Below are 27,092 nucleotides of genomic sequence, written 5' to 3'. Positions count from 1 at the left end.
TTAAGTACACATCTGCCTTTTACAATCCATGTCGCCTCTCTTTGCTTTGATCTAATTAAGTACACATCTGCCTTTTACAATCCATGTCGCCTCTCTTTGGTTTGATCTAATTAAGTACACATCTGCCTTTTACAATCCATGTCGGCTCTCTTTGCTTTGATCTAATTAAGTACACATCTGCCTTTTACAATCCATGTCGGCTCTCTTTGCTTTGATCTAATTAAGTACACATCTGCCTTTTACAATCCATGTCGGCTCTCTTTGCTTTGATCTAATTAAGTACACATCTGCCTTTTACAATCCATGTCGCCTCTCTTTGCTTTGATCTAATTAAGTGCACATCTGCCTTTTACAATCCATGTCGGCTCTCTTTGCTTTGATCTAATTAAGTACACATCTGCCTTTTACAATCCATGTCGCCTCTCTTTGGTTTGATCTAATTAAGTACACATCTGCCTTTACAATCCATGTCGCCTCTCTTTGGTTTGATCTAATTAAGTACACATCTGCCTTTTACAATCCATGTTGGCTCTCTTTGGTTTGATCTAATTAAGTACACATCTGCCTTTTACAATCCATGTTGGCTCTCTTTGGTTTGATCTAATTAAGTACACATCTGCCTTTTACAATCCATGTTGGCTCTCTTTGGTTTGATCAAACTTCTCCAAGTCTCTGTTGATCTTTTCCAGAATTATTGTTTCTAAAGGCTCACTCATTACTGATGTTAAACATAATTGACCTGTGGTTGCTTGGGCAGTCTTTACACACTTTCTTAAAGAAAGATGTCACATACCCTGGCACTTCTCCCACTCCGGAGAAGATTAGAAGATTATGGTCTTCCTGCACGTCCCCACTCCCATTTTACTACTCACTTACTGGGTTCCCCTTTATTTAATCTATTCTCATATTCTCTCATCTTCAGTCTTAAGTTCCGCTTCATTTCTCTCTCAACTTATTGTATTTAACCTGGTTCTCATTGGAAGAGTTCATCTTACATGTGTCATACACATGTTTTTGTTTCATCACAATCTCTATATCTCTCAACATCCAAACAGCCTGGTTAGATTGAAAGAACAATCCTTTAGAACTGAGATGAGGAGGAATTTCTTCAAACGGAGGGTGGTTTGTCTGTATAACACATTGCCGCGGAGAGTTGTGGAGGCCAAGTCGTTGAGTGGATTTAAGACAGAAATAGATACGTTCTTGATTGGTAAGAGGATCAAGGGTTATGGGAAGAAGACAGAAACAAGGTGTTGACCAATATATCAGCCATCATTGAGTGGTGGAGCTCACTTGATGGGTCAAATGGCCTAATTTTGCTGCTATATCTTATGGTTAGGCTCTGCTGTCTTCTGCCATTTTGGAACGAACCTAGATTGTATCTAAAGCAAAACGTCACTAAAGATTACTTGTTTTTCTTGTCAGTCTTATAGCCAATTATCTCTCTAATGGAGAGAGATGCCAACAGACCTTTTTGGACTATAGTTAACTTCTTACATGGGATTCTGTTTTACCCTGGTTAGACAGATCCTATAGCATCATATTTAACTTTGCCCTCTTCCAGTTTAGGTCTTTTACTTTAGATTGTTCCTTCATCTTCAGTCTTATTGGGTTATATCTCTGGATATGGTGATTCCAAACGGATGTTACCCAAGTGCTCCCCCAGACATTTGGTTCATTTCCCTGCCCAGGACCAGATCCAGCAAGGGCTTCTTTCTTGGTTAATCAAGAAGTTAATGATCAAGCATATGTGCAAGGAGCTGCATGACAGAGTAGTTGATGAATTTTATCCATAAAGAGGGTGTCTTGGTTTCATTCTGACGAATGGGCTTAGAACTAGATTCATACAACTCATCACTCAATATCACTCCTCTGGCTTCCTGTTCTCGCAAACACCACTTCCTCACACATTTGCTGACTGCCAAAGTCCACAAACCGGTTGAAACCATCTGTGTTGTACTTCAGTTACCATTCCTTGATGACACGTTCAGCTTGCCAACTTTCATCACAGCACCCAAAATGCAACAACCTGAGAAAAATCCATCAGAAGACATGATTTTGCTCAAGGAATCAGAAACATAGGAAATAACTACAAATTTCCCAATGACAAATCACATTTATTGAATGGCATGCTTTGAACTATACAACAGCAGGTTCAGGGCAGGTTCAAGCCCCTCTGTATCAAATTCTACCACTACAGTCTCATTACATATCTCTTATACACTTGCTGCATGTTATTGAGGCCTGTCACCTCCATGAGGCAAACTGTTCGCCGTCAGCTCAGCAAATAAGGAGACTCGCCTAGCTTCATGGATTTACATTTGTTAAATAATTCAATTTGTCAACCCCATCTTCTTCTTCTAACTTTTCTGAATGCTTTAGTTCTTTAAATATTTAGCATATGGTCTCTCTATTTTCAAGCCATGTTCCCATCTTTGTCACCTTCTCACACAGATGTTTGCACTGGTCGCTCACCAAGCATACTCACCACACTTTTTGCATTTACAGATATATTGTAAACTTCTGAAGTCCTCATAATCCTCCTCAATCCAATTCAATCTAATATCAGACCACATCCTTCTCTTGTGCTGCCTCAATTTCCCTTTTTGAAATGAAAAAGTGGTGGACAGCAGGTTTAATGGCATAATTTCCACCTCAGCCAAGGGCAAGTTACAGCAGGCTATCATGCACTTTTCGCTTGATTATTTACATTAGCAAGATGTTGGTTTCATTCTGACGAATGGGCTTAGAACTAGATTCATACAACTCATCACTCAATATCACTCCTCTGGCTTCCTGTTCTCACAAACACCACTTCCTCACACATTTGCTGACTGCCAAAGTCCACAAACCGGTTGAAACCATCTGTGTTGTACTTCAGTTACCATTCCTTGATGACACGTTCAGCTTGCCAACTTTCATCACAGCACCCAAAATTATTCAGCGAATCATCTAGTAAGTGAGGCAGAAGCACTTGCCACTATTGGGATCTCTCAGTTTCCAAGGCTCAGTTACTATATTTAATACGCAGCTGGAAGCATGGCAGATGTTGCAAGCCAAAATCTGTCCCTCACCTTGTAGTGTTTGCCCTATGAATTTTAACCAGATGGCACAGGTGAAAGTTAGGCTCACTCACAGGTTTGTGGAGAAAGATCTTGGACACAGTTGGGCAGGTTATGGAGAAAAGGTCAGTCCTCTTCCTGGCTGACTGCAACAAGAGATCACACCACCTGACCCAACCAGCCTGAGTAGAGATAATAGCATGGATTAGTAGCGCCTCCATGTGAAAAAGGATAGCCAGCCATGCTGCAAGACCATCAATGATCTTATAAGGATAAGTGGCGCTGTCTTCGCTGTGCTACCTCACACTTACAGGGCTTTTATTCACTATTTCTGCACTGGCTGCACATCTCACCAAGGGTGAAGGACGACAATACTCAACATTAGATGCATCATGTTTCACCTCATCTGCTACAACTACTTCATGCCCTTTGTGCTACCTACTCATTCACTAAGAACAAATCATCACCTCTTGTACTTATGAATGATCACTAACTGGTCCTGCATCCAGCTCCATCATACCCAATCCATTTCTTTCTTTAATTGCTGGAAAAATCTGGTCCATATTGGCTTTGAGGCCACCATATGTGGTAGGATGTACACATCAGGCTCCTCACTTCTCATGAGGAGAATATAGTGCAGATGACTGGAGAAGACCAGGACTGCTTATGTGGTAATAGGGAGGCAACAATGACAGCCAATACAGTAAGGTCTATGTCACAATGTTTTCAACCATCTTCTCCAAATAATTTCCTCTCCTTCCTCAAGCAGGCACTAGCAGCACCCAAATAGCCTTCACGAGGAAGAGAATACAGCCTGATAAAAAAACTGCTGGAGAAATTTAGGAGGTCTAGTAATATATGTGAAGAGAGAAACAGTACGAATGTTTCAAGTTCAGTATGACTCCAATGATGGTTCCAAACCCTAATCACTTTCACCTCTCTAATTCACAGCACATGCTCTTGCAAAACTTACTTTTCCATGAGTTTGCAAGGGAAGTGCTACATTGTCTTCCTATACTTGGTAGAAATATTTTCTAACAAACCTGCTCAGAAATGTAGGAAGTGTGCCAGATATGGCTGAGCGTCAAAAAGAGTCGGGGAAATCCTCAGTAAAGGAAAAAGGAATACAGGTCAGAATCACATGTATGGAAGGTGGCATCAGCAAAACAGATGTGACAGACATGGAAAGACAGGAAGCACGGTGTGAGGAAATATAGTCCAGGTAATTAACTGTGTGTGTCTATAGGCTTTTAGCAGACAGCCTATTCCCAGAAATGGAAACAAGGATGTCAGGGAAAGAAGGGAAGAGTTGGAGTTAAGACCAGGTAAAAGTGAAATAAAGATGGAAATTGGAAGCAAAATTGATTAACTTTTACAATTGTGGGAAACAGCAAGAAGTAGTGGCAATGATGTCATTGGGTGTATTGGCTAAAGAGTTGTGGGACAGTTCAAAGTAGGATGAGAACAAGAAATGCTTAACATACCCCATAAAGAGACAGGCATAAATACCATTCATGTGGGAACCCGTAATCATACCTTTTACTTCGAGAAAATGAACTGAGTTAAAGGAGTAGCAAAGTGAGAACAAGTTCAGTCAAAAGAAGGTGGGTAATGGTGAATTGAGATTATTTAACTTTCCTTTAAAGGATAAAGGGAGAACCTTCAGATCATTCTGATGGAAAAGACTGTAGAGGAATTGCGCATAGATGCTGAAGAAGAGGCAGCTGGGGCCAGGAAACTGGAATTAATGGAGCTATTGTAAAGCATCAAAAGAGTAATAGACAATAGACAATAGGTGCTGAAGTAGGCGGGAAGAGATAGCAAGTGGGAAGAAACTGAATGAGAAGTGATTTTAAAAAAGGTGAGATTTTATTTATTCATTTTGAAGGAAGTGGGCATCACTGGCTGGCCAGCATTTATTGCCCACCCTAGTTGCCTTTGAGAAGGTGGTAGTGAGCTGCCTCCTTGAACTGCTGTAGTCCACCTGCTGTGTGTTGACCCAAAATGTCATTAGAGACAGAATCCCAGGTTTTTGGCCCAGCGGCAGTGAAGGAACAGCAGTGTATTTTCAAGTCAGGTTGGTGAGTGGCTTGGAGAGGAACTTGAAGATGGTGGTGCTCCCATGTATCTGCTGCCCTTGTCCTTCTAGATGGAAGTGATCATGGTGCTGGAAGGTGCTGTCTGAGGATCTCTGGTGAATTTCTGCAATACATCTTGTAGATAGTCCACTCTGCTGCTACTGAGCATCAGTGGTGGAGGATGTGAATGCTTGTGGATGTTGTGCCAATCAAGAGGGCAGCTTTGTCGTGGATAGTGTCAAGCTTTTTGAGTATTGTTGGGGCTGCACCCATCCAGGCAAGTGGGGAGTATTCCATCACACTCCTGCCTTGTAGATGGTGGACAGGCTTTGGGAATTCAATAAGTGAGTTATTTGCTACAGTATTCCTAGCCTCTGACCTGCTCTTGTAGCCACCGCATTCATATGGTGAGTCCAGTTAAACTTCTGATCAATGATAACTCCCAGGATGTTGATAGTGGGAGATTCAATAATAGTATAACCATTGAATGTCAAAGGATGGTGATCAGATTGTGTCTTGTTTGTGATGGTAATGGCCTAACATTTGTACGGCGCAAATGTCACTTGCCACTTGTCAGCATATGTATGAATATTGTCTGAGGCTTGTTGCATTTGAACATGGACTGCTTCAGTATCTGAAGAGCCATGAACGGTGCTGAACATTGTGCAATCATCAGCAAACATCCCCACTTCTGACCTTATGGTGGAGGGAAGGTCATTGATGAAGCAGCTGAAGATGGTTGGGCCTAAGACACGACCCTGAGGAACTCCTGCAGAGATGTCGTAGAGCTTGGACTACTGACCTCCAAAAACCATGACCATCTTCCGATGTGTCAGGTATGACTCTAATCACCAGAGAGTTTTCCCCCAATACCCATTGAATCTGATTTTGCTAGGGTTCCAATGTCAGTCAAATGCAGCCTTGCTGTCAAGGGCTGTCACTTTCACATCATCTCTGGAATTCAGCTCTTTTGTCCATGTTTGAATCAAGGCTGTAATGAGGTCAGGAGCTGAGTGGCCCTCACGGAACCCAAACTGGGCATCACTGAGCAGGTTATTGCTGAGCAGGTGCTGCTTGATAGCACAGTTGATGACACCCTCCATCACTTTACTGATGATCAACAGTAGACTGGAGTTAAAATTGTTACAGGGATAGCAGGAACTGCCGATGCTGGAGAATCTGAGATAACTCGGTGTGAAGCTGGATGAACACAGCAGGCCAAGCAGCTTCAGAGGAGCAGGAAATCTTGACGTTTCGGGTTGGGACCCTTCTTCAGAAATGGGGGAGGGGGAAGGGGATTCTGAAATAAATAGGGAGACGGGGGAGGCAGATAAAGGGTGGATAAATGAGAAGGCAGGGTGAGAGGAGACAGACAGGTCAAAGAGGCGGGGTTAGGGCCAGTGATGGTGAATGTAGGTGGGCAGTTGGGGGGGGAATAGGTCAGTCCATGGAGGATGGACAGGTCGGGGGCAGGATGACGTTAGTGGGTAGGGGAATGGGGGTGGGGCTTGAGGTGGGAGGAATGGTTAGGGAGGCGGGGACTAGCTGGGCTGGTTTTGGCATGTGGTTGGCGGAGGGGAGAATTTGAAGCTTGTGAAGTCCACATTGATACCCTTGGGCTGCAGAGTTCCCAAGCGAAATATGAGATGCTGTTCCTGCATCTTGCGGGTGACCATCATCGTAGCAATGCAGAAGGCCTAGGATGGACATGTTGTCCGAGGAGTTGGGGGGGGGGGGAATTGAAATGGCTCGTGACTGGGAGGTGTAGTTGTTTGTTGCGAACAGAGCGTAGGTGTACCGCAAAGCGGTCCCCAAGCCTCCCTTTGGTTTCCCTGATGTAGAGGATGCCACAACGGGAACAGCGGATACAGTATATAACATTGACAGATGTGCAGGTGAACAACTGTTTGATGTGAAAAGTCTTCCTGGGACCTGGGATCGGGGTGAGGTATAGGGGCAGGTGTAGCACTTGCTTCAGTTGCAGGGAAAAGTGCCGGGGGTGGTGGGCTGGAGGGGAGTATAAGAGGACAAGGGAATCACGGAGAGAGTGATCTCTCCGGAAAGCACATAAGGGTGGGGAGGGAAAAATGTCTTTGATGGCAGGGTCGGATTGCAGATGGCGGAAATGTCAGAGGATGATGTGTTGGATTTGGAGTTTGGTGCGGTGGTACGCGAGGACAAGGGGAATTCTGTTTTGGTTATTATTGCGAATAGGGGGTGTGAGGGATGAGTTGCGGAAATGTGGGAGACATGATCAAGGGCATTTTTGATCACTGTGGAGGGGAAGTTGCGGTTTTTGAAAAAAGAGGACATCTGGGATGTTCGGGAGTGGAATGCCTCATCTCGGGAGCAGATGTGGCGGAGGCGAAGGAATTGGGATTAGGGGATGGCATTTTTACACGAATGTGGGTGAGAGGAGGAATATTTCAGGTAGTTGTGGGAGTCGGTAGGTTTAAAATGGATATCGGTTTCCAGGTGGATGCCAGAGATGGAGACAGAGAGGTCCAGGAAGAAGAGAGTATCCTGAGAAAAGCTGTATGAGGTTCACTGCATGGCTCTGAGATACTTGTGATCCTTACTGGATTCAAAACTTGAATGATCAAACTTCAGCTGGATTCCACATGGGATAAATCAGAGCTGAACACAGTAATTGATTAAGGAGATTAAGTGAATTTTGGTAAACACCTTATCAAGAGGGAAATAGAAAGCAATTGAGGTGAACAGCTGAAAAATTCAAATGGAAATCCTATCAGAAGAAGAGAACTATTTTGAGGCAGACATAACTGGAAGAGGCAGGAAATTAAACACTCAAATAAATGAAAATTATTGCAGATGCTGGAGATCTAAAATGAAAATACAGAAAATGTTGGAGAAGCTCAGCAGTTCTCGCAACATCTATGGAGAGAGAAACAGATTTAACATTTTAAGTTCAGTGACTCTTCTTTGAAATTTCCATTGAATTCCAATGCAAGCTAGTAGAATAGGATCTCATTTTCTGTTTAGGCATTTTACAGTCTTGAGGACTTAACACTGAGTTCAAAAACTTGAGACCATGAACACTGTCCACTATTTTGATTACAGCCTCGATGCTATTACACTGCACCGTGTAGTGTAGTATCTCATTACACTATGATACTCAATATCAGTACTGAGTATCTTGTACTCAGATCTTGTTTGCATTGGTTCATTCTCAGCAGAGCTGATCTATCTTCTGTTAACACCTACAATTAATATGTATTCCACATGCATATTTCCATGCTCCTATGAGCACTGTCTTTGCCTTTTGTTCTGGGGATTCTTACGATTTTTTCCACTTGCTTCTCCCTCCCACGCTTTGTCAAAGCATTAAACCATCATTTCCCAGGTGTCAATAGTTCTGAGGCAGTCACAGTGGACTTGAAACTTTAACTCTACTTCTCCCTTCACACGTGCTGCCGGACCTGCTGAGTTTTGCCGGCACTTTGTTTTTATTTCAGGTCTTCAGAAACCACAATCTGTTTTTATATTCAAATGGAATAATATAGCGAGACTGAAATAAAATATTTTATGTAACTGTTGTGAAATGCTTACCGTGGAAATTTGGCTGAGTCAGTAAATACAGGGTCATCAGATGAGCTAATTTGGAACTTCACAAAGGATCCATTGCTGACCGGTAGGAGTTGAAGGTTGTTAAGGGAACAGTATTGCTCATCACTTAGAACATACTCCAGAAGCATTAATTTTTGTTCATACGGAATACTGTCCAAATCACAATGCTGAAGTATGTTTCTTAAAGATGTTGGAGTGACCACATTTAAATAACTTCTATTTTCTAAAGTGAATAATATGGCTTTAAACACATGGCTTGGGACTCGAACCAAAGGTTGAGCCTCTTTTATCAAAATATTCTCTATCGCTTGTCTTATGTCACATCGATCATAGCACTCTAAAAAGATAGCTTTGTCAGCTCTTATCCACTTTTCTTCACAGGCAGCCAAACAAAGAACATTAAGTCCCAGCAAATGTTTGACAGTTTCCTTAGTTATCTTAACCCAACGTTCTTTATGATTCATTTTTTCATAGTCTGGCCATAAACGATATACTGATGAGGGTTTTAGCACTGAGGTTTCAGCCAGTGTAATAGCATCGAGGATAAGTTGACAGTATGCACATGGAAGGATTTTCTCTATCAGTAGCTCATTCCACTTGGCTGCTTCATCATTTCTTTGGTCTGATTCAATCCACTTGATGTGTCTTCGGTTATCTGAAAGTCCAAAGAAGGCATTTACATGAACAGGTAACCCAGTCTTGTTGGCCTCATTATTTGGGAGTGGTAGAAAGAAACTAAGACGTCCTTCAAAGTCTGTTCTTGTTTCAGCCTCTGTGGTTTCACCTTTAGTCAATGGAAATGCCAATCCAACATATGGAGTATAACTTAACTTCTCAGCCAAATCATCTAAGCTTGCCCATACACCTGTGTTGCCTGTGCAATTTGTTATTAACCAGTAATTGTGATGTTCTTCTGTTGCAATGCGATGTGAAATAGCTTTGATGCAAGTAGAAGACTTAACACTGGAGATTTCTTTCTGCCTTTCAACATTGAAGTTATTGTTAAAAGATGGGATATACTCAGGCTGCAAAGCAGTTACTTCTAAAAGGACCTTTACATTTCCACTGGTGTCAATGTGCTTAATACAGACTGAAGTAACATTTCTGAGAAACAAGAGACTCATATCTTCATCTGCTTGGAAGGAGTCAAATAGATCAAAGATCTTTGTTTTGTCATACAAGTTGTCTAATATTTCTGAAGGTTCAGTTCTCAAAGGAAACCTAAATAAAGTCCCCTTGAAATAATGTTCTTTTAATGCATTAGTCCATGTTATGGTCCCAGTCGCTTCCATGGCATATCTGAATGGTCTGAACTGATCTCTAGAGTGTTCAAGAGCTTTCCTGTCCTCTGGGTCATCAAGAGACCATATATACCCAGCTTCCCGTTCTCCAAACAGCTTTTCTTGCGGGTCAAATATACCAATATATTTTCCACTGAATATACTTGGCAAATCTACAGGGAAATTAAAGTTCAAAAATCATTGCAGGAGGTCACAATGCTACTTGTATAAGCTGACCAATCAGACTTCAGCTGACAAGCTTCAAATATCAATATCAGACAGATTTTAGCTCTGATTGACTTTTCTATGAAATATTTGGTCATCTTGATCATATGTTGGCAAATAACACCATGTTAATATTTTGGCAACTTTGTGTTATTTTGTGATGCTGCTGGTTTCTGCAGCAAAAGTGGGTATAATTTTCACACCTTCTTTTTCATGCTGATACTTACATCAAAAATACATATAGCCTAGTATATATAGACTTCCAGAAGGCATGTAATAAGGTGAAGCATTAAAAAAAACAAAGAACAATAGGGCCCAGGAACAGGCCCTTCAGCCCTCCAAGCCTGCACCGACACATTTTTCCCTTCCACATTACAGGATCATTACATTACATTCCACTTACAGAATCCATATCCCTCTGTTCCCTTCCTATTCATGTATTCGACCAGATGCTTCTTGAATGCTGCTATCATGTCTGCTAAGGTTAATACACACGTAAGACCACATGGGATTGGGGCAATTTATTGGCTTGGATAGAGGATTGGCAAAGCAATAGAAAGCAGAGAGTTGGAATCAATTGGTCTTTTCTTGGTTAGCAAGATATGACTAGCAGGGTGTCACAGAGTTCATTCCTTGGATCCCAACTATTTACAAGCTACATTAATGATTAAGGTGCTAGGATAGACAGTACTATTGACAAATTTACAAATGACACTAAAATATATGGGAAAGTCAGCTGTAATAAAGAAATAGGACATTTACAAATGGATATGAATAGGTTAGTTATTTGGCAGACCAAGTTTAAATTGGATAAGTATGAGGGCATCCACTGTGGTCAGAGGAATAGAAAGGCAACTTATTATCTAAATGGAAAGAAACTTCAGAGTGCGTCAATGCAGAAGGACCTGGGTGTCCTAGTGCATAAATTGCACAAAACTAGTATGCAGGTGCAGCAGGTAATAGGGGAGGCAAAAGGAATTTTGGCAATGATTGTGAAAGAGCTAGATTATAAATATAGGGACGTATACTGCAACTGTACAAGGCATTAGTGAGATTCCACCTGGAATATTTTGCGCAATTCTGATTTTTGATTGATTTATTGTCATGTGAACTGAAATACAGTGAAAAGCTTTGTTTACAAGTGGTACCCCCAGATCACAGCAAGCAAAGAATATACAGATCAAAAAGACTTAGAGGCATACAGGTTACTTTGCAGGTTACATTATTTGAGGCTAGAGTTCATTCAACAGTCTGATAACAGCCAGAAAGAAGCTGTTCCTGAATCTGCTCGTGCATGTGTTCAGGCATAAGTATGGAAGAGGTTGTAGGAGGTCATTACCAGGGTGAGATGGATCTTTGATGATGTTGGCTGCGTAAATAGCCATGTAAATGGAGTCCAAGGATGGAAGGCTGGCTTCCGTGATGGTCTGGGCTGTGCACACCACCTTCTGTAGTTTCTTATGGTCCTGGAGAGAGCAATTGCTTAACCAGGCCATTATTCACCTGGGCAGAATTCTTTCAATACTGCATCTGTAGAAGTTGGAGAGGGATCTTATGCACATGCCAAATTTCCTCAGCTGCCTGAGGAAGAAGAGGCAGTATTGTGCCTTCTTGGCTGTTGCATACAGACTGAGGCCTACAAGATGCTGAAGAGGAATGACAAAGTAGACAGAGGGAGGATGTTTCCTCTGTGGCAATTTGGAGTAAGAAGTCCTAGTTTAAGGACAACACATAACAGGTTTAAAACAGAGATGAGGAAACATTAATTCTCTGAAAGGGTTGTGAATCTATTGAATTTACTTGCTGACAGTGCAGTAGATGCTAGGACATTGAATAAACTTAAGGAGGAGGTACACAGATTTTTAGTTAGTAACGGGCTGAAAACTATGGAGAGCAGGAAGGAAAGTGAAGTTGAAGCTGAGATGAAATCTGCCACGATATTGAATGGTGGAGCAGGCTCAAGGTGCTGAACAGCCAACTCTTGCTCCTGGTTCTTATATTTTCATATACATTAAGCTAATGCTTACAATTCGCTAACTTACTTCAAGTAAAACATGAAATGGCATTTTCCAGTTGAACTATTTAATACTCTTTTGTTTACTAAAAATTATTCTTATACCTGTAATGTGATAAACAGTATTGAATCCAAGGCCAAACTGGCCAACTTTGCTGGGGTCATTACGCTTTTTACTGATTCCTGTAGTTTGTATACTATGCCAATCCTCTTCTGAGAATACAGAATCGTTATAAACTATGAGAGCTGGGCCTAAGGGTTAAAAGTAGAAAATAGTGACTGCACAGTTCCTGGCAATGTTTACAAAACAGTAACTTAAAATAGTGAAATGAAAAGGAACTTGAATAGATTTTTGTTTAAAATTTCACAGGTTGTGAGAATTATAACTAACACTAACATTCTGTGCCTATCCTCAATTACCCTGGAGATGATGATGACAAGTCACCTTCTTGAACCATAGTAGTCCAATGTTTTGAGAAAGTACTTTGCCAAAACAAACTCTGGAACACTTAATTTAACAAGTTCTGAAAGTCCCAGTGTATTAAAAGCCTCATTTCATTAATACTTATGTTGATTCCAACTAAGTTGCAGTGAGGCTCAATCAGCTGAAACAGGGAGGGTAAGAAACCTGTAGTGTTATTGGGTTGGACTTACGCTTGTAGTGCACTGCCAGGGGAGGTGGTAGAAGCAGCTGCAATAGCAATGTTTAAGGGACACTTAGACAGATACATAAACAGGCTGGGAATAAAGGAATACAGACCACACACACAGCAGATGGGATTAGTTTAGAATGGGATCATGGTCAACACAAACATGTTGGGCTGGAGGGACTGTTCTGGTGCTGTATTGTTCCATGTTCTCTCACTAGCTTATCCTGTAAAGTGCCCACAAGAGTGACAGAATCAACTGGAAGGGCCTTTCTTCTTCCACATTGCACAGGTTTCTGACAGGCATCAGGCAGATTTGACCAGGGCATCTCCTGAGATAAAGAATCCATCCATTAATTTTGCAGGCTTAGAACAAACAAGTGAGAGTCAACGCACATGGGCACCTTTGCTTTTGCTGGGGTATTTTGCACACACCTGCACCAATCCCTTCCAGTAGTCACAGACTGCACAGTGAACAAATGAAATTCCGTTCTTTTGATGAATATTATCAGCTTTTCAGATGGTGCCTTAAAGGGAATGTGGGTACAATCCATGACATCTTGAACATATAGAATACCACCATTGCTGTGAATGCCATTGCCATTTCTGCTGGATTGTTCTCATCTGCCCAGCATCTCATGGCATCTGCAGCCATCTAATTCAGTGCATTTGTTACTCCTTGTGAGTTGCTACTTGAAACATGCCACAACTGTAACCTGCAGACTCTTGGAATCACAGTAAGAATCACAGAATCTCTAGAGTGTGGAAGGAGGCCATTCAGCCCATTGAGTCCACACCAATACTGCGAAGAGCATCCCACTCAGACTCATCCCTAACCCTCTCCATGTAAAGCTGCATTTTCCATGGCTAACCCATGAAGCTTTCACATCCCTGGACACTGTGGGCAATTTAGCATGATCAAGCCATATAACCAGCATATCTCTATGGGAGGACACCAGAGCATCCAGACGAAACCCACCCAGACACAGGGAGAATGTGCAAACTCCACACAGGCAGACAGTCATCTGAAGGTGGAGTTGAAGCCGAGACCCTGGCCCTGTGAGGTAACAATGCTAACCACTGAACCAGCATGCCACCCAGCTGCAGTGGCCCTCAAAAATCACTGGCACTGAATTGCCAATTAAACCCCATGGATTCACATCATCCAGCATTAGGGTGCGGAGTTCTGTGACTGTATCCTATGATCAGGTATGTCCTAACAAGGAAATGAAACAAGATGAAATGGTTGAATGGGGGATATGCCGGACTATGAGGTTGCAGATTGTATTGGAGTACAATTCTGTTGCTGTTGCCTGCCCACTGTGCCTCATGGATGCCCAATCTTGAGTTGCTAGATCTGTTCAAAGTCTGTCCTGTTCAGCACGGTGATTGTGCCACAGAACAAAATGGAGCGTATTCTTAATGTGAAGGTGGGACTTTGTCTCCACAAGGAGACAGGCTGAGAGATTGGTAAGGATGAGGTCAGGTATGTTTTTCCCTCTTGTTTCTTCTCACACCACCTGCTGCACACCCAGTCTAGCAGTTAGGCCCTTCAGGACCTGACCAGCTTGATCAGCAAAGCTGTTGTCAAGCCACTAGCAAACCTGAAATCATGGGAATTGGGGGCAAACTCTCTGACAGTTGGAATCATACCTGACACAAAGGAAGAGTCATGATTATCGCAGGTCAGCCACCTCAGCTCCAGATATCTCCTCAAGAGTTTCTCAGGGTAATGTCCTCAGCCCAACCATCTTCAGCTGCTTCATCAATGACCTTCCCTTCATGATAAGGTCAGAAGTGGGGATGTTCACCGATGATTACACAATTGTTCAGCATTATTTCAACTGTTCAGCATTTTTCACAATTCTTCAGATAACGAATCAGTCCATGTTTAAATGCAACAAGATCTGGGCATTATCCAGGAGGATAGGTGGCAAATGACAATCATGCTGCACAAATGGCTGGCAAGGCCCATTTCCAATAAGAGACAATCTAACAATCACCCCTTGACATTCAATGGTATTATCGGCACCAAATCCCCCACTATCAACATCCTGGGGGTTAACATTGACCTGAACCCCAACTGGAATCACATAAATACAGTTGTTACAAGAGCAGGTCAGAGGTTAGAAATACTCTGACAAGTAACTCACTTCCTAACACCCCAAAATTTGTCCATCACCTTTAAGGAACAAAAACAAAGTTGCTGGAAAAGCTCAGCAGGCCTGGCAGCATCTGCGAAGGAAAGAAGAGTTAATGTTTTGGGTCTTTGTTTTTGTTCCTGATTTACAGTATCCACAGTTCTATCAGTTTTCATCATTTTTAAGACACAAATCAGGGATGTGATGGAATACTCCCCACTTGGCTGGATAGGTGAAGCTGCAACAACACTCCAGTTCAGTCTACCAGGTGACTTACTCAAAATTCAAACGTTATGCATCGGAAACTAAGACAATCTTCCTGATTTGGCAAAACTGAAATGAGTTTCTTGCCCCTTCAAAACTTGCTCTTTGAAAACTGGAAGCTTGTGGGGAGGTGGCGGCCTAGTGATATTATCGCTGGACTGTTAATCCAGAGACCCTGATAATGTTGAAGCTGGACACCATCCAATACACCATCAGATGCACAAGCATCCACTCCGTCCAACACTGATGCTCAGTAGCGGCAGATGCTCTGCTAAAATTCACCAAGACTCCGTAAACAGCACGTTCCAAACCTACAACCATTTCCATCTAGAAGAACAAGGGCTGCAGACACATGAGAAAACCACTCCCTGCAAGTTCCCCTTAAAGCCACTTACCACACTCACTTGGAACTATGTAACTATTCTCCTTCAGCATTGCTGAAAATTCTGGGATTCTCTCCCTACTTACAGCGCATGGACTGCAAGAGGGTAGCTTACCACCACCTTCTCAAGGGCAACTAGGAAAGGGCAGTAAATGGTGGCCAGCCCATATCCTACAATTGAGTCAAAAAAATGCCAGCTTAGCCATGTAAACTCTTGTGTTAGCCGGGGGCCTGTATTAGCTGTTTTTCTGCTGACAGCTCTCCCATCCTTGTGCTGCCTCCTGTTGTTATTTTTGGACTGCATGCATTGTTGGTGCGCAGCATGACATTCATCAGCATCACACATGCCCTTCAATCATCACAGATGAAAGAGTACAAATTGAATGATTCCTGTGATGCCACAAACTCTCACTTTCTTCTTTTTTATTCATTCACGAGAGTGTTGCTAGCTAGGCCAATTTATGGCCCATCTCTAATTGCCCAGAGGGCACCTAAATGTTAACTACATTGCTGTTGGTCTGGAGCTACATGTAGGCCAGACCGCAAAAGGGTGGCAGCATTTTTTCCTTAAAGGACATTAGTATTTCCTGACAATCAACAATGATTTTATGGATATCAGTGGGCCCTTATTTACAGAATTTTATTGAAACCAAATTCCACCATCTGTCATGGTGGAATCCAAACCCTGGTCCCCAGAACATTACCTGGGTCACGGGATTAACTGTCTAGCGATGATACCACTAGGCTATCACCTCCCCCATAAGTTTTCAGTTTTCAAAAGGTGAGTTATGAAGGGAAAGGACTCATCAGAACAAATGCTAGAATTGCACAATTTTAAACAATCAGTTTATACCACAAGAGAACAGGGTGCTCATTGATTTATAAATGGATTATAATTGGCTGAGACATTGACGTGGAGAAAGTAATGAACTATAGGCTCTCCAAATTCCTGGTTAATTCAAAAATGTCATTAGACTTGAAAGTGAGCTTTTAAGTTCATAAAAATAAAGAGCCTGTCACTAACTGACAAGCATCCCAATTCCTTACCCTCCCGTCGCTGACTCAACTGCATCAGAGATAATGGGAACTGCAGGTGCTGGAGAATCTGAGATAACGAAGTGTGGAGCTGGATGAACAGAGCAGGCCAAGGAGCATCTTAAGAGCACAAAAGCTGACCTTTTGGGCATAGACGCTTCATCAGAAAAGGTGGGGGAGGAGGAAAGGGTTCTGAAATAAATAGGGAGAGAGGGGGAGGCAGATCAAAGGTGGTTAGAGGAGAAGATAGGTGGAGAGTAGACAGACAAGTTAAAGAGGCAGGGATGGAGCCTGTAGAGGTGAGTATAGGTGGGGAGGTAGGGAGGGGATAGGTCAGTCTGGGGAGGATGGACAGGTCAAGGGGGAGGGATGAGGTTAGTAGGTGGGAAATGGAGGTGCGACTTGAGGTGGGAGGAGGGGATAGGTGAGAAGAAGAACAGGTTAGGGAGGCGGGGATGAGCTGGGCTGGTTTTGGGACTCCCTTGTCCACTCCACACTCCCCTCCAACCCCACCACACCTGGCACCTTCCCCTGCAACCGCAGGAAGTGCTACATTTGCCCCCACACCTCCTCCCTCACCCACATCCGAGGCCCCAAGAAGACTTTCCACATCAAGCAGATATTCACCTGCACATCTGCCAATGTGGTATACTGCATCTGCTGTACCCAGTGTGGTTTCCACTACATCGGGGAAACCAAGTGGAGGCTTGGGGACCGCTTTGCAGAACACCTCCGCTCAGTTCGCAATAAACAACTGCACCTCCAAGTCGCGAACCATTTCCACTCCCCCTCCCATTCCTTAGAAGACATATCCATTATGGGCCTCCTGCAGTGCCACAACGAAGCCACCCGAAGGTTGCAGGAACAGCAACTCATATTCCGCTTGGGAACCCTGCAGCCCAATGGTATCAATGCAGACTTCACAAGCTTCAAAATCTCCCCTCCCCCCACTGCATCCCAAAACCAGCTTGGCTCATCCCCGCCTCCCTAACCTGTTCTTCCTCTCACCTATCCCGGCCTCCCACCTCAAGCCGCACCTCCATTTCCTACCTACTAACCTCATCCTGCCCCCTTGACCTGTCCATCCTCCCCCGACTGACCTATCCCCTCCCTACCTCCCCACCCATACTCACCTCGACAGGCTCCATCCCCGCCCCTTTAACTTGTCTGTCTCCTCTCCACCTATCTTCTCCTCTATCCACCTTCGATCCACCTCCCCCTCTCTCCCTATATATTTCAGCACCCTCTCCCCATCCCACTTTTCTGATGAAGGGCCTAGGCCCAAATCGTCAGCTTTTATGCTCCTAAGATGTGGCTTGGCCTGCTGTGTTCCTCCAGCTCCACACTTTGTTATCACTGACTCAACTTCATATAGTTTTCCCTCACAAGTGATGTCCCACACAATGTTTTATCTCCACCGTCCATCAAGCTAAACAAAATTCAGCCCATTCTTACTTTGCCTTTCGGATTGTCAACTTTTTACTTCTAGCAACATTGATACTCTTTCTCTCATTAAGAACCACAGATCACGAGAAAGGTCCCAAGTAACTGAATATCTGAGACTAGAAAGGGGAGGCAATGACTTCATCACATTATTGCTTACTGGTAATCCTGATACCTAGGTAATGCTTGGAGGACCTGGTTTCAAATACCACTATCTACCAATTTGAATTCACTAAAATAAAATCTGGACTTAAGAGTTGAAAGAATGAACATGAATCCATTGACGATTGTTGGGGAAAACACATCTGGTTCATTAATTAGGCATGGGCAATAAATGCTGGCCTAACCAGCAATGCTTTTCACATCAATGAATAATTTTTTAAAAATTCATCTAACAAAACTACCGCACCATTGAAAAGAAAGGGTGCAGTGGGATGGAAATAAATAAACTACTAATTTTCTTACTTATATTGACAAATTTCGAATAGTCACCTTCACATCCACATTATTAGATCGGACCTTCATTTAATTAATATTTGTTTGGAATTTATCAATTATCTTGAGAGAAAATAAAACCGAACTTCTAAATCCACTTATAATCCTTTTTGCATTTTATTAGTTTTACATCCTGAACAGACCTTGAAACTTTTTAAGATCCTTCATAAACACAGATGATGTCCCATATGTTCGTTCATCAAATATAAACACCACCTCCTTCGCCTCAGCATCATCTGCATTTTGAATAAGTTCCTACAGAAAAAGAAAGGCCGTCAATTACCTAACGCATGGCATCTATTGTGTGGGCGGTGTGATGTATTAGGCTTAAAAAGGGAATCTTCAAACTAGGCCTTTAATGGTTAATCATTAAGGGTTAATTGCTTATTGCAGTGAGCAATTTAAACAAAGTGGAAAAATACAAAATAAACCTCATATATGTTTTTAAAAGTGCCTTCTTTAGCTGGGAGGTAACTGCGTAACCTTGATTGTCTGTGGGAACCATTCTTTCATGTAATTAACACAGAGTGAGAAGGAATTGCTGCTGAAGAAGACTTGATCAGTTCCTGCAGTGCAAACAGTTGATAATACACACTGCTGCCACACTGTGTGGGTGGGAAAGGATGTTAATATTGAAGGTTATGAATGGAGCGTCAGTCAGGTTGCTTTGTCCTGGTGGCGCTGAGCTTCTGGAGTGTTGTTGGAGCTGCACCCATCCAGGCACATTGGGAGTATTTGAATCACACCCCTAACTTGTGCTTTGTGGATGGGAAAACACACACTGAGGAGTCAGGAGGTGAAATACTCACTAGAATTCCCAGTCTCTGACCTCCTCTTGTAGCCACAGTATGTTGTTAGACCCATTCAGTTTCTAGTCTTTGCTAAATGTATGGTTCAGAATAATGTCAAAGACACAAGTTTGATTCTCATGCCTACTTATATGGACTTGAGCATTGCCCTCTTGCCCTGGCCCCAAGATTAGAAAGTAATGGCAACAGCCAAGAAAACAATTCCAAGTGAAGTGTTAGAGGACTCTGGTTTTTATTCCACTGAGTTCAGAAGAATGGTTAATCTGTGGACCTCATTTCCAGGGAGGGCAGCGGAGGCTAAGTCATTGAGTCTATCTGAGGCAGAGACAGATAGGTTCTTGATTACTAAGGGAATCAAAGGTTTACGGGAAGAAGGCAGGAGAACGGGTTTGAGAAACATATCAGCCATGATTGAATGGCAGAACAGTCTTGATTGGCTGAATGGCTTAATGTTTCGTGCTGATAACTTTTTAAATGTTACCTTAGGTTTGTTCTGCACAGATGCTTCCTGACCTTCTCAGTCCAGAATATTCTTCATGCTCTCTAGCATATTCTGTTTTGATTTCAGAATATTGGCATCTGCAGTATCTTGATTTTATAACTTCATAGATTTTGAAAATCCATGGTACATAGTGTGAAGCAATTTTACATTTTAGAACTAAGTCAGTATGGTGTTATTCATTAAAATGTTTGGCAAGTAGAGAATTTTTAAAGGGTATTTTGTATCAGTTATGGCCATTGTGGAGGTTGAGTTCTTATAATTGGATTTTTAATGTATTTGTTCTCGATGAGTGAAATCGTCTGAACTTTATTGTCACATTGTCTTTGGGGTTTATACTCATGACCTTGAGGCTAATAACCTTTCTGCATCTTCTATATTTGGATCAGATGCATTTACCAGCTGCTGTTCTCTTTTGGTTTGAGAGCAGCGTACAGATTATGGTTTTGCATAATTTATTTCCAGCTCAGCTGAGAATTTAAATTCTGAGAATTATAATTTTATGAATGATCATTCTGTCTTGAATCTATATTGTCATACATTGCTGTGTCTATTTTCTGGATTTCTCCACTCAAACCTGTTGAGAGAGAAGAGTGACCACACATGTGCAGAATCAAAGGTGAAGAACCACAGGGTAATTCAGAATAGGAAATTAAGAGAACAAAGGAAAACTAATAATGGTATTAGAGGATAAGTATTTAATAACTAACTGAAAGGAAATGGCATTGGAGGCGAAGGAAGTTGCATTGGATCTACTGATTCATTTCTTCCTGTCTCCATCCTTCCCTTTGAATTCTGCTGAGTAAGCGTGGTTTAAATAATTAACTATTTAAGACTTCAGAATTATACGCATTTAAAATACTAAACAGATGATTAAAAACTGAATTAAGAAATCAACCTCTTCACCGTCACTTTTGGCTTTTAATAAGGTTCTGACGAAGCACAATGCCGTGTTTTCCACAAAGGCACTTGATAGCTTTGAGGTCTCAAAATTGACTATCATAATTTAGGAAATTGGCTGCTTTATGTCTATTCTCCTTTTCTCTTCCATTATCTGCCCATCCTCCTACGCCCTCTCCCAGCCTTGTCTTGTTTACTTTGCTTTGAGTAGAGAAGACCCATTTTCTCTTGTCACACCGTAACTTACACCCATTTTGCATTATTTTTATCTTTCACCACCATTAACAACACCTTTGTGTTTTGCACTAAGCCTCTGTTTCTGTCAAAAGTATTTTTAAAAAATTTCCAAAACCTTTTCGTTCCAAAGAGCTCAACACATTAACTCTGTTTCTGTCTCCACAAATGCTACTAGACCTGTTGAGTTTCTCCAGCATTCTATCTGTTTGATTCACTGTCATCCTTCTGATTGGGACTTTATAGAATTAATTTCCAAGATGTGCGTCTATCACTAGGCCAGCACTGTTGCCCATTTCTAAATGCTTTGGAGAAGGCGATGGTGATAACCAGCCATGATCATATTGGATGGCTGAGTAGGCACAAAATGCCAAATGGCCTACTCCTGCTCCTATTTTCTATGTTGCAATCCATTTAAGAATTAAATTTGTTTCTGTTAATTAACAGATACCATGATTTTGAATACAATCACCATCCAGCGTAAGTTTATGCAAACAGATAGCAAATGGGTAACAGCAAGGTAGTCAAGAAGGGCCAGGCAAAGTACAGCAGGAGTCCCCAGAACATGTTTATTTTTTTCCCAATCAGTATTCAGCTCCAACTTCTGAAAAGTAGTGGTAAATGTTTGATTGTAGCCAGAGTCAAATCAAAGGGACTTTGGCTGAGATTTTATATATTCACCCCTTCCCAGTTATGAGCAGATGGGCAGTCTAGCAGGAATGTAAAATCAGGTAGACTGGTGGTAGGGGGATCATGCTTATATCTGTGTGTATCTACTGGCAATTTTCCAGCGGTGAGGATGGCTTCAGATGGTCTACTAGCTCTTGGGCAAAGTAATGGTATTCCAGCTGATGGTAGGGTTTGTTTGCTCCATGTGGCAGGCTAGGGGTAACATAAGCCCATCCTATTTCAAAATTTACACCCCAATTTACATTTCTCAACCTCTCAATTGCAGCCTCCACCTTCACATGGGGTCCTGTCTGACTAGCACTGAAAAACTACCCACTTGTGTCCAGATCGAGTGATGATCCTCAAGGGGAGAGTTGACTGTATTCCCACGAGTGGTCACAACTCCTATTGTTACTGCTGGGAGTAGAGGGCTACTAAGCCTATGGCTGGCTGGCAGCACATGGAGGTATGACATCTTTTGACATAGTGAAGGAAGTCTTGAGCTGAGCTAATGGACAGCCAGTTGGGTTAAATTCAGGTTAAAAGTTGATAGAGCCGAGGATTTGAGATTATCCTTGAGTTTTCAATTCGAGTCAGGGTGGTGAGCTACTGTTTCTTCAAGAAATTGTGGCCAACAGTTACCTCAATTGTGAGTAGAGGTGAACAGTGAGTCCATAGCTCAGAAAATAGACCGGCATTTCTATGATCAGAGATAATGGGAACTGCAGATGCTGGAGAATCCAAGATAACAAAGTGTGGGGCTGGATGAACACAGTAGGCCAAGCAGCATCTCAGGAGTACAAAAGCTGACGTTTCGGGCCTAGACCCTTCATCAGAGAGGGGGATGGGAAGAGGGTTCTGAAATAAACAGGGAGAGAGGGGTAGGCGGACCGAAGATGGATAGAGGAGAAGGTAGGTGGAGAGGAGAGTATAGGTGGAGAGTTGGGGAGGGGATAGGTCAGTCCGGGGAGGATGGACAGGTCAAAGAGGCAGGATGAGGTTGGTAGGTGGGAAATGGAGGTGCGGCTTGAGGTGGGAGGAGGGGATAGGTGAGAGGAAAAACAGGTTAGGGAGGCGGGGACAAGCTGGCTGGTTTTGTGATGCAGTGGGGGGAGGGGATGAGCTGGGCTGGTTTTGGGATGCAGTGGGGGAGGGGTAGATTTTGAAGCTTGTGAAGTCCACATTGATACCATCGGGCTGCAGGGTTCCCAAGCGGAATATGAGTTGCTGTTCCTGCAACCTTCGGGTGGCATCATTGTGGCACTGCAGGAGGCCCAAGGTGGACATGTCATCTAAGGAATGGGAGGAGGAGTTAAAATGGTTTGCGACTGGGAGGTGCAGTTGTTTATTGCGAACCGAGTGGAGGTGTTCAGCAAAGCGGTCCCCAAGCCTCCGCTTGGTTTCCCCAATGCAGAGGAAGCCACAACGGGTCCAGTGGATGCAGTAGGCTACATTGGCAGATGTGCAGGTGAACATCTGCTTGATATGGAAAGTCATCTTGGCGCCTGGGATGGGGGTGAGGGAGGAGGTGTGGGGGCAAGTGTAGAACTTCCTGCGGTTGCAGGGGAAGGTGCCGGGTGTGGTGGGGTTGGAGGGGAGTGTGGAGCGGACAAGGGAGTCACGGAGAGAGTGGTCTCTCCAGAACGCAGACAAGGGTGGGGATGGAAAAATGTCTTGGGTGGTGGGGTCGGATTGTAGATGGCGGAAGTGTCGGAGGATGTTGTGTTGTATCCGGAGGTTGGTGCGGTGGTATGTGAGGATGAGGGGGATTCCCTTAGTGTGGTTACTGCGGGGGCGGGGTGTGAGGGATGTGTTGCGGGAAATGTGGGAGACACGGTCAAGGGAGTTCTCGACCACTGCGGGGGGGATGTTGCGGTCCTTGAAGAACTCGGACATCTAGGATGTGCGGGAGTAGAATGCCTCATCCTGGGAGCAGATGCGGCGGAGTGGAAGGAATTGGGAATAGGTAATGAAATCTTTGCATTTCTATGACCTCAGCCATGAATCTAGAATGGTGTGTTGCCTCCTCAGTGCCTGGCTTAAAGAAATTATTGAGTAGCCGCAGTAGGGAACAAAAAGCAATCAGGCACAGTCTAAATTAATACTAATGTCATAGGGACAAAGACGTATGAGGTCCAACCATAGATTTTAGGAAGTTAGGGAAGAAATTAAAAAGCAAGACCCCGAATGCAGTAATATTTCCATTATTCACAGTGTTAGCACCAGTGAATGCAGAAACATGAGGAGAGATCAAATGATTTCATGGCTGAGATGTGAGCTTTATATCAGTAGGACACTGGACCTCTTATAAATGGAACTTGGACCAGGCAAAACAGTACTGAAGATGCTGGAAATCTGAAACAAATATAGAGAGTGCTGGAGAAACTCAGCAGGTTTGGCAGCAATTGTGGACAGACAAAGAGAGTTTACATTTTGAGACTGATACGATTGTCCTTTAGAACAACTTCTCCCAGTTCTGAAGTGAGTACTCCTAGCCCTGGCAATCCCTTCTGGTCTCAATAAAATGATAGCTTTTAGTTTTAGAATAAAAACATTAAACACAAACATGCTGGAGAAACTGCAGGCTGGCAGCATTTGAGAGGAGAGAGACAGAAAAAGTTAACAATTCAAGCTCAGTATGACTCTTCTTTGGAATGGTACCTGCACATTTATAGCAAGGCTTTCTTTTTAATTTGCCCATGGACCGTGGACAACTCTGGTTAGGCAGCCCTCAGTGCCCGTTCCTTCTTTATTTTTCCATTCCAATAAAGGCCAGCATGTCATTTAGTTTTCTAATTGCTTTCTATACCCATAAGCTAACTTTCAATGCCAATCTATCTGACCATCAACATAGAAATTTTAAGCCTTTTAAAGATACTCTGTTTTTGTATTCTTTCTTCTAAAGGAAATGACATGACATTTCTCCACTTCTCAGCTGACTTTTTACCCATTTAGTTAAATTGTTTATAATTCTTTCAACCTATGCCCTTCTCACAATTTATATTCCTATCTTGCATTGCATTATCAGCAAACTTCGATGCTTCTTTGTCTCAGTGATCTACATAGATTGTAAATAACCAAAGTTCCAGCATCAATCCTTGTAGGTCTCCTTTAGTTACAGCCTAGCCTATCAACTTGAAAATGACCTATTTATCCCAACTCATGGTTTCCTTTGCAATAGCCAACCCTCTATCCATGCTAATATATTCCATGAGACCTTATCATGCATATTAACCTTTGTGTGTCACTTTCTTGCAAAAATTTTGGAAATCTAGATGTACTACATTCAATGATTTCTCTTTACTTACCCTACTAATTATATCCTCAAAACGTTCTAATAAATTTGTCAGATACATTTTTCTTTTAGAAACCCATTTTGATTTTGGTCATATTCAGATTGTATAAGTGCATTCTTTTTCCAATGATTGATAACATTCAATAGTCCTGCCTTCTCTTCACACCTGCCCTCCTTTCTTGGTAATAGTGCTAAATTTACTAATCTCCAATCTGCTAGAACCTTTACAGAAGTTGGGAACTTTTAGGTAAGAAGGGCCCATTGGGAGAAAGGTCAAAAATAAGAGGTCACTGATTTAAGGTGATTGGCAAAATCTTTTCAACAACAAGCAGTCAGGATCTGGGTTGCACTGTTTGAGAGAGTGGTGGAAAGAGAAGTGGATATTGTCCTGTTAATTTTAGGGGTTTGTGCTCACAGTTACCTGATTCAAGCAGTTGATGAGCTGTAAGTAATTTTCAGACTTTATTGAATTTGTAAAGAAGCAGCAGTTTAGATATGATCCATTACTCAATTAGATAAAGAAAATATACAACTATGACAACTGGGGATGGTGCTCTGATACCAGAGGGTAAACAGGCTGTTGGCACGGAATGCTTTGGTCTTGTACAAGTGACAGGAGCAACATCCTGCTTTCTAGTCAAGGGGTCAGTGAGCCCTTCCCTTGGTCTTCCTTTCCTCTTCTGGTCCATCTTTCACCTGCCTGATGGGGACTGCTCGAAGAAGGCTATTGTGTGAAGATCACCTGATGAGAACTGCTGTCTACCAGGTCTGCTTGATGAGATCTACCCAGAAAAGTTTGCCCCCCACCTTCTCTGGCCAAGGGACAGCCACTCATGACATTAGATGATTGTTGTTCCTTTGCCTGCCTTCATCTGAGGCTCAATTTTCATTCCTTCCATTTCAAAAACAATGCACTGATATCAGGGTGCACTTAGACCATAAGACATAGGAGTGGAAGTAAGGCCATTCAGCCCATCAAGTCCACTCCACCATTTAGATCATGGCTGATGGGCATTTCAACACCACTTCCCTGCACTATCCCCATAGCCCTTGATTCCTTTTGAGATCAAGAATTTGTCGATCTCTGCCTTGAAGGCATCCAACGTCCCGGCCTCCACTGCACTCTGCGGCAATGAATTCCACAAGTCCACCACTCTCTGGCTGAAGCAATGTCGTCTCATTTCAGTTTTAAATTTACCCCCTCTAATTTTAAGGCTGTGCCCATGGGTCCTAGTCTCCCCGCCTAACGGAAACAACTTCCTAGCATCCACCCTTTCTAAACCATACATACTTGGCACCGGATAAACTGTTAGCATCAGTTTAGTGAGTGTTGTGACCTTCATGTTTTTGGTAATTCTTCCCTTTGTTTTCATATGCTATAATTTTGGAAAGTTGTTTACTGCTGTAATCATTGGTAAATGAAATCTCATATTTCAGATTAAATACGAGGAAAATTCAGTTGTTAAGGGACCACAAAAATAACAATCTAAAGAGAAAACATTTACAGGGCTCAGTGAAAAGACAAAAGTGGCATCAGTTAAGTAGCCCTTTCAGAGAGGCAACACACACACACACAGAGTCAAATATAGTTCAGTCAAGTAGCTATCTTCTTTGTTGTAACTATTTTGCGATTCTACGTGGTTCCAGTTTTCAATTATTAAATTAATTACAATGAAACTAGATTAAAATTGAACTGAAATGATTTCAAGGAAATGATCCCAATTGAAAGTTGACATTTTCCAAGGAGTTAATAATCCATTGTTCTGTTGTACAAGATTTACCTTCAGAATTTGGCCACCATCAGGATATCTACGCAGAATCTCTTTCAGGTAGTCAATAAATGGTGGAGTAGTTGCACCAAATTTCTTCCTACATAAATGGAAAAAATTGTGAATTTGTACTTAATTCCAAGTTAAAATTGTCTTATTGCCACACCCAATTATTTTCTTCGACAATGGATACCACTATGTTCTATAGCTTGTTCAGTCAAAAGCCAGACAAAATATGGCCACCATACCACCCTTAGAAACAA

The 27,092-nt window shown here is 42.5% G+C and overlaps 1 protein-coding gene across 1 annotated transcript in view; it reads right to left on the bottom strand.

Moving 5' to 3' along the window:
• si:dkeyp-118h9.7 (sacsin) overlaps positions 1–27,092 on the bottom strand; it is a 67,633-nt gene that overhangs the window by 28,090 nt on the left and 12,451 nt on the right. Inside the window, exons 3-7 of the mRNA XM_059640745.1 lie at positions 26,842–26,925; positions 18,798–18,909; positions 12,353–12,499; positions 8,711–10,181; positions 1,970–2,029 (exon numbers count right to left, since the gene is read on the bottom strand). Coding sequence (XP_059496728.1) covers positions 1,970–2,029; positions 8,711–10,181; positions 12,353–12,499; positions 18,798–18,909; positions 26,842–26,925 — 1,874 coding nt within the window. The remainder of the gene's footprint in view (positions 1–1,969; positions 2,030–8,710; positions 10,182–12,352; positions 12,500–18,797; positions 18,910–26,841; positions 26,926–27,092) is intronic.

This window comes from Stegostoma tigrinum, chromosome 38 (genome assembly GCF_030684315.1).
Source record: "Stegostoma tigrinum isolate sSteTig4 chromosome 38, sSteTig4.hap1, whole genome shotgun sequence".
NCBI lineage: Eukaryota > Metazoa > Chordata > Chondrichthyes > Orectolobiformes > Stegostomatidae > Stegostoma > Stegostoma tigrinum.
The sequence above is the reverse complement of the archived record's forward strand: the minus strand, read 5'-3'. Positions and strand labels throughout refer to the sequence as shown.